The sequence below is a fragment of the Lactuca saligna genome, chromosome 4 (assembly GCF_052625555.1).
Source record: "Lactuca saligna cultivar CGN05327 chromosome 4, ASM5262555v1, whole genome shotgun sequence".
NCBI lineage: Eukaryota > Viridiplantae > Streptophyta > Magnoliopsida > Asterales > Asteraceae > Lactuca > Lactuca saligna.
Window position 1 is genome coordinate 259,355,371 of NC_136420.1, and position 8,653 is coordinate 259,364,023.

Here is an 8,653-nt window from a genome sequence, read left to right on the forward strand (position 1 = left end):
TTGGTCTCACGAATACCTTGTCAAAACATCTTCAAAGAAAGGATCAAAATATTTTGGAAGCAGCTTCTTTGGTAAAAGTGACAATGAAAACGTTCAAAGCTTTTAGAAATAATGGGTTTCCTTCAATGTTGGAGAAGGTATTTTCTTTTTGTCATAAACATCAAATTAAAATTGTGGAAATATCCGAATTTTATGTTACTCCAAGAAACAGTAGAACCAAGGTTACTAATCAACATCACTTTGAAGTTGATATTTTCAACACGGTTATGGATATGCAAATTCAAGAACTTTGGGACCGTTTTAGTGAAGTGAGCACCGATTTGCTTGAATACATGGCGGTTTTGAATCATTGTAATGCTTTTTCTATGTTTGACAAATCAAAGTTGATGAAGCTAAGTAAGTTGTACAAAACTGATTTTAATGATTCGGAAAGGGTGTCTTTTGATGGTCAACTTGAAACCTATTATCACTCTTTGATTGATGATGAGAGATTTTCTAATTTGAAGGGAATTGCAGACTTTTCTCGTTTGATGGTGGAAACCAGGAAACATCTTTCTTTTCCTTTGGTTTATTGGTTATTAAAGTTGACTTTGGTTTTGCTCATCGCAACCACAACTGTTGAAAGATGTTTTTCCGCAATGAAGCTTTTGAAGACCGACTTACGTAACAAAATGAGTGATGATTTTTTGAATGATGCTTTAATTTGTAGTGTAGAAAAAGAAGCACTTATGGATGTTAAGATTGAACGAGTGATAGAGCGCTTTCCGAAAATGGATAATCGTAGAGGACAACTTTAAAAAATGTAATTATGTAAGATTTTTGCGCTAGTTTGTTATTTCTAATGAAACCGAAATTAAAAAAGATTATCTTACTATCTTTTATTGAGATTTTTTTTGTGCTACCCCTTACAAAAATTTATAGTTCCTCCACTGGCCTAAGAACACTAGAAACCCTCTAAAATGTGCTTGAGGTCGACTAGGCTAAGTGGTTAAATACTTAACCTTGAATATGAAAGATTATGGTTTACTATGTTGAAAGGCAAAGCCCCTAGCACAGACTGCATCAATCTAACATTTAGAAGCGAACAGATTGCATCAATCTAACATTTAGAAGCGAACGATTCATGTCACATTGTGGATCTTGACCTGCTCCTCGTCTTTGTGCTTTACGTGCATTGCTCCCTCAAACCCTTTGTAAAGTTTCATGTATTTTCTTAAACATAATCACATTATGTATTACATGCGCACACACCCTAGTTGTACAATTGTGAAAGGTTCAAATGTCTAGCATGACACTACAATACCTTACGATTACTTTATGATCTTTGTTCCTTTTTCCTATCAATATGTTGACATGTTCATTAAAGATATGCATATGCCATGTGAATTCTTCGACTTTAGATCCAGTTGAACCTTCAACCACCTCACGCGCATTCTTATTAGAATTATGATCATATCAATATACTCAATCCCAATCCAATCAAATGTACATCAAGATATAATGTTCCAAGGACACCAAATGAATATAAATTCCAAAAACACCATCGAATTGTAAATTACTCCGTAACAAAATAGATAGAATCCCAAAAATTATGTAACAAGTACTATATGCCAAGAGAGTAAATTCTAAAATGAAAAAGGTGCATCAAGAAACAGTCACATAGATGCACAAGTTTCTATGCATCCGTGTAGCGAAACCAACATATTATCTTTTTAAGTAAAAGCATCATCGATGGTTCCTACCCTGAAAGTTGCCTTTATTCTTGGCAATAAAACCATTTTTGGGCTTGGGTATTTCATGAATATCCATCACTTGTATTTTTCTTTGCTTTTTGGCTTCACATAATTAAAAAAAAAAAAAAATTGTGGTCATTTTAATTTTTCTCTTCAAAAAAAAAAAGAGTTAAATTCATTATACTACTAACCATTTTGGGCTTCTTGGTAATTCTCTTGAAGCCGCTTGCTGGCTGAAGCTAGCCGGTCAAGGTCAAGGTCAATGTTTTGTTCCTTCCTTGGTCGCTGTCAAAATTCCAATTTATAATAAATAAATAAAAATCCAGCAAGTCAACGCTCTGGTCAAACCAAATTAAATGAATCTGTTTTTGAGGTGCTTTTTTTTGGTTGCATGAAGAATAAAAATAGTGACATTGCAATCAAATATACCAAGGCATTGGATTTTGAATAAGTCATCCAAATTATAGCATTGTAAGTCACTACTTGTAATCTTATTACGTATTATACTTTAATAAACCATCGGAAAGTTTCTTTGTATTTGGATGTCATTGCTATAATTAGGTAGATCTTTCAAAGTATAATGTCGTAATCTGTAATAGGAAGAAATGAAAGTATGATGATATAATAAACAAATGAGTGAAAGCAAATTGCTATTTTTTAGAGAACTTACGTTTGGAGGAATAGAAGCAGAAGCAAGATTCATAGGGCGAGATTGGGGTAAAGGTCTTGAAGGTGTTGGTTTCTTGGAAACAACTGCTTTCGGTCTTTGCTCTGGTTCAGAATTATTCCTTTCAGAACCAGAACTCCCATCTACAGTTTTTTTTTTTTTTTTTTAATTTCGTGTAAAGAATTGATCAAAAATCACTCCACAACAAAGTATGGAAAAGAATCGGATGATTTTAATCAAATTCGATACTTAACTGTGTGGGTTAGGAGAGTAGCCAAAATCAGGCCCCTGAGAATTATAATTTCAAATGTCAAGAAACATAACAGAAACAAAAAAAAAAATTGCTATAATTAGAAAGATTTTTCAAACTACAATGATTCATTCTCTTTCTTTCTCACCTGGTGATAACCATTTTGGGAACTCCTTACTATGTTTTGTACCAAAGGTGAATCCCCATCTACAATCGCACGAAAATAAAAAGCAAAAGCTTGAAGACATGTATATGAAATCAAAGTTTCATAGATAGAAATTGTGAAATAAGAGGGATTGGATTACCTGTTAGAGTAGATTGAGCATGATCACCACGTTTGGATCCAACCCACTCATCCACCAAATCTTTCCATTTTCTATAACAATTAGGACGTGTAAAAGAAGTTGAAAAAGAATCTGAAAATTTTTGGGTTTCAAAGCTGTTTGAATGTTACTGACCTAACTAGTTGCTTCACCAATCTTCTTACTTCGTTAGATGGATGTTTTCGAAGTTGATTGACATGTCTTCCTATATCAGTTTCCTGATTTGGATTTTCAGAGATTAGCGTTATGAGTTATATGATTGATGGTTTACTTGCTTACAATGGAGGGAAAGAAACAGAGTATGTTTAATTTTTTTTTTTTTTTTTTTTTTTACCTTGAGGCCTGTGAAAGTTAGATCCATATCAGCAAGAGTTTGAAGCAAATCAACGACAGCATCATCAGTCTATATCATAATCATATCAATCGTTATAAGTCAACTAACAACAGAGAAGCGAGATGATGAATATGTGTAAATTTGTTAGAATTGATACCTGGTGTGGATCTTCAAGCTGTTCTTTGATTCTAAGAATTTTACTCTGTTCATCATCGAACAACCCTCCATACGGATCTGGGTCTTCTTCATCTTCGTCGTCATGGGGAATCGACTGCGGAGTTAACGGCGAATCACCTCCTCCTCCTCCTTCTCTTCCGCAATCATCATCCACCTCCTTTGAAATCGTCCGGATTACACCATTCCGCTGCTGCTCAATTTGATTCCCGTCGCAATTGCTACACTGCTGCGTGAACAGCCGCTCCACGATTCCATCTCTACGATGCTTAAGCTCTCCGGCATAATCCGATGAAGCTACCGTTATAGCCGCATCAATAATTTCCCAAACATCCACCCTTGAATTCGATAAAATCGCCTTAAATTCATCTAAATCCATTCCCTAACAACTAACGAAAACCAGATTGGACGTCGATGTCAGCTCATAAACAATGAGATAGATCTACGAATAAAGAAAACGCGTAAACATCATATCTCGCACACCGTGTTCACCGCCGGCAGCCGTGGATTATGAACAAACAACCACGACCATGACAACCAGAGCTGATCGAGTAAAAACGAAACCAAATTGTTAAAGACAATAATAGCAGATCTGTGTGTACAAATCCCTAACAATACGCAGGAAATCAGACCATTTAATTTGATTTTTGTCCGAATTGAATAAACAAATTAGAGTTCCAAAAGGGCATTATGCAAATTATGAAAAATATTCTTTGTTGTGTTGTTTTACTTTTCCCCCAATTTTTATCAACCCTACGCGCCCATGTTTGATGGGAAGCAAGTAGGAAGTAGGAGTGTGGATGGAGTCGTTTCGTTATCTCTTTTTCTTAAACGTTCTACTTTGATGGGCTCAAATCTTATGTTATGTTTTTCACACGTTCAATTCGAAGGGCTTTTTAAGTAAGTATTTTTTTTTTTTTTTTTAAATTCATTTTTCGATTTTGATCAGATTCTACATATCGAGTATCGACTATCGAATCGAAACAATTGTAAAGTCATTGCAAGCTGTAAATGGGGATCAGGTTTAGTTTTGGATAAGTATTAAACCTTTGGATAAGTATTCAGATATATGAGTACATTGTTATATTTAATATATAAATAAAAAGAAAGTGATGTGTGAACCAATCGAATGTGACGACACAAATGTGAATACATTTAAATGATACGGATGTGGATGTCAAGTGTGCCGATTTTGATCTATTTAGATTTCTCGTATCAACTTCAACGGGTTTCTTTAATTAAAAAATATATTTTCTTTATTCATAAAGATAATAATTTATGGTAGAGTTTGGTAGTATTAAAGTTTTGATTACCAACTACGGCTAGGCCGGATGGTAGATGTTATTGCCGCTTATTAGAGTAGGAGCTTTGGTTCGAACTTGACAAAGGAGTTTCTAACTCTAGAATTACTAACATTTGAATTATTTAACATTTGAATTTCGAAATAAGTTAAATTATGCTATGACAATAGTATACGATCACGAAGTTAATAAACAAAAATACACTAAATTATTATTTGTATATAAACAATAATTCATAAATAAGAAGGAAAAAAAAACAATATTGTACAACAAATCACAAGCATAAAATCAAACACATTGATGTCAGCAAATCGTAGTGTTCTAAGACAGAAATTATCGTAGTATTGATTTGGAAGATACAACAATCAATCAAGATCTAGTATTGATTTCGATGAATTTCCTTATGCTTTCATGATTTCTAAGGAAAATGAAATTGATGAAGATCATGAATTTCTTTCTAGCCGACAAAATTTATCACTTCTCCATTCATTTCTAGCGTAAGAATAGTAGTTGTAACATCCAACCGAGTATAACTGCTAAAATTGACATTATAGTTATGCTAACAATTAACAAATTTTTAAGTATGGCAAACCTAAACATGTAAGTCCACTGTTTTGTTCCACTAAAGGGTGGCACAACAAAACAATGTTGAATCTATAATAACATAACCTAAAAGTCGATTTCTATGTTATACACAATTATTAATCCATAACATAAAATAAGGTTGGGGGTGTTTAAAATTGAAAATATCAGATATGAAAAAAAAATTAAGAAAATTTAAATAATAAAAGCAATTTCGGTTCCACAATGAACCTTCTAATATTGTGTATAATGGGCAACTTGATTATTTAATATATGTTATGTCCAAACTAGTATTGAAAATATTTAACAAGTTCTAACAAATTTATTTTGTCGAACTATTTAACCAAAACAAGCTTTTTAAGTTAAATCTAACTTTTTACTAACTTAATCAAATAAACTCTTAATTAAATCGGAAAAACAGCATTAAGGGGTTGTTTGGCAATATTTGAATTTTTTAAGTGATCAGAATTTCTATGAGGGTCTGAATTTTTAAGATGTGAATTTTAATATGTTGTTTGATTGGAACCTTTGAATTTTTGTGTTGTATAATAAAAATGATCATTTTATCCTATTGTACTGTTGAATTCTGGTGGACTAAAGTGTATAAGCAAAGTGCTTTTCAATTGCCCTCATAACTAATAATTAAATAGAACGACCTTTAGAGAGAGATAATGATTTATTAATTTATTATATGATTGATAAATTAATTAGAAATCAAAATAAATAATTTATTGATATATCATATGATTAATATATTAATTAGAAATTATATTAATTTCGAGTTAATCGAAAATTAATCATCATTAATTAGATTAATTGGAAATATTGTTGGATTAGGTGTTTAAGCCCATAACTATAATTGGCATGTGCTTGAATTGATAGCAGCACAGTCCTTTTGGATTGCCCTCAAACCTAGCATCCGGACAAGAAAATTATGAAAGGAGAGATATTGATTTATTATAAGATTAATAAATCAATATAAATGGTTTATTAATATGTTAAAGATTAATATAGTAATTAGGAATCATTATGTTTAATTAATAGTTAGCCAAAAATTAATCAGAATTAATTTTGGGGTTAAAAGTATTAATTATAAAGTGCAGGGACTAGTTTGCAGTTATCAGATAGTTGAGTGGAAGGCTCCAGAACCTCCTTAGAAGGAGGTGGACGAAATCTATGGGGGAAACCCTAAGGATTTCATCCAAGGGGGCTTGGATAAGGCCTTGGGTTTTCTTAGGCCCTAAGCAAAGGAGCATTAGGGTTTTCCTTAAACCCTAGATCCCTCAGCTATATAAAGAGCCTCCCAGCTCCTAAAATCGGACACTCCTACCTTAGAAGAAACCCTAGGCCGAAAATTGCATACTCCCTCTCTCTCTCTCTCTCTCTCTCTCTCTCTCTCTCTCTCTCTCTCTCTCTCTCTCTCTCTCTCTCTCTCTCCCTTCTAGTTTCCTTCTTGCTAGTTCTTGGGTGTGATTCCATTAGAGGCATTACATTTGTGGTGCTAAGCATCTAAGAAGATCAAGACCAGGATCAAGAGGATTGTCAATTGTTTGCTATAACAATTGAAAGGTATGTAACTCCTAAACCATAGTTTGTTATTTTCGAAAATAGCCTCTCTCCTCTAGGGTTCTTGTTTTGTAATTCAAAGCTATATGTTCAATAGTTAAAACATAGATCCAAAGTAGGTTGCATGTGAACTTAGGAATTGTTTTCTAGTTTATTTGTTTTACCTAAAACCCATCAGTGGTATAAGAGCCATTGTTTGTTTTAAATTGAATTGCTATAATAGTTGAATTGCAAATTAGGGTTTATAGCCATTAAACCCTAAAGGCCAAAATTTTCGATTTTAGGGTTTTAGATTAAAGGGTTTTCGAAAAACCCTAGCCTCCATGAACCCTAATCGAAATTAGGGTTAGGGTTTTGGAAACCCTTGCCTCCTCCCTTAAAAATTTCGAAATATGCTAGCCCATATTAGGGTTTCTTTGTTTTGGATAATGGTTGCCTTATTGGATAATTGAGAAAAATAAGGAAATTATCTTATCCCCATATTTTCGAAATCTAGAAGGGATATGGATTAGGATTAAATTAATTGTTTAATTTAATTAGATAATCCTTACAAGATTTAATTAATTAATTAAAAGTTAATTAATAGATAAATATTAAATCTAGGTATTTAGTTGAGAAAAATAAGGAAATTATCCTATCCCCATATTTTCGAAATCTAGGAGAGATATGGATTATTATTAAATTAATTGTTTAATTTAATTAGATAATCTTTACAAGATTTAGTTAATTAATAGATAAAGATTAAATCTAGTTATTTGGTTTATTTAAAATTTAAAATTAATGTCTTAATTTTCGAAATTTATATATAAACCCTAAAATTTTAAAAGTTTAAATCACACCTTATATATATATATATATATATATATATATATATATATATATATATATATATATATATATATATATATATATATTATAATTAAAAGTTAAATATTATATATGTATAAATGTATAAGACTATGGTCAGTCAAATCGCTAGTATGCCTCATTCACGAAGCTAATCTATAAGGGGGTATAAGGAAACTGCCTATAAAATGGTAGTTTAATGGGTGTCCACTCTCACCCACCGCTTCCTTGATTAGTGGAGGTCGTTAGCAAAACGGATTCGATAGGACAACTACATCTCATTAAAATTATAATGTTATTAAAGAAAGTTCTAGAACATTATTTTACAAAATCCCAACTCTAGTTACTTTAGGAAAAATGTGAAAAGTATGCTAATCCATGAAATTGCACATTATGCTTTATTGGTCGTTAGTGGAGCGTGTGTGGTTAACCAGCACACTAAAAGGCACTAATAAAGAGTAGTAATGGGTATCTCATAATTGTCATTTTGATGGAGCGTGTGTGGTTTACCGGCACGTCAATAGTTAATGATAAAGACAATGAGGTTACCAAGCACATTTGCATGGTTATTCACATATTGTTTGTGATCCTCGACATCCCAGTCACAAATAGAAGAGCATAATCCGAGATTAAAATATGCAATTGAATAGTTTCAATGTATCTTAAAATATCTAGGAGTTTCCAATACATTTAAAACTTAACCTTCTTTTTCGTTTTTCATGGTGGAAAAATGGTAAATCGTCATTTACCTACCTTCAAATATTCTGCAAATTGGATTACGGTATCCCTCTTCCAATTTGTGGAATGTTGTGTTGGATCCTAGCCTCAATGTTTCATTTGGGTGTTACATCAAGGATTCTTATCAACTAACTTGAAT

General features: G+C 32.3%; 1 protein-coding gene across 1 annotated transcript; it reads right to left on the reverse strand.

The window, feature by feature from the left end:
* Window positions 1–1,525: 1,525 nt before the first annotated feature.
* Window positions 1,526–4,397, reverse strand: LOC145043522 (putative mediator of RNA polymerase II transcription subunit 26c). The gene is made up of 9 exons (XM_078992208.1): window positions 3,465–4,397; window positions 3,308–3,376; window positions 3,109–3,191; window positions 2,956–3,026; window positions 2,799–2,857; window positions 2,655–2,688; window positions 2,404–2,543; window positions 1,925–2,018; window positions 1,526–1,835 (listed from the first exon to the last, which is right to left on the reverse strand). Exons 1-9 carry the CDS (start codon window positions 3,858–3,860, stop codon window positions 1,726–1,728), a joined length of 1,056 nt encoding a protein of 351 aa, XP_078848334.1. The 5' UTR covers window positions 3,861–4,397; the 3' UTR covers window positions 1,526–1,725.
* Between the last annotated feature and the right edge of the window lie 4,256 nt (window positions 4,398–8,653).

Coding starts and splice junctions, on each gene's coding strand:
- LOC145043522 (XM_078992208.1), bottom strand. CDS start 3,860: ATGGATTTAGATGAATTTAAGGCGATTTTATCGAATTCAAGGGTGGAT. Junction 3,377..3,464: donor AGCTTGAAGATCCACACCAG/GTATCAATTCTA, acceptor ATTATGATATAG/ACTGATGATGCTGTCGTTGA. Junction 1,836..1,924: donor TTACCAAGAAGCCCAAAATG/GTTAGTAGTATA, acceptor AATTATGTGAAG/CCAAAAAGCAAAGAAAAATA.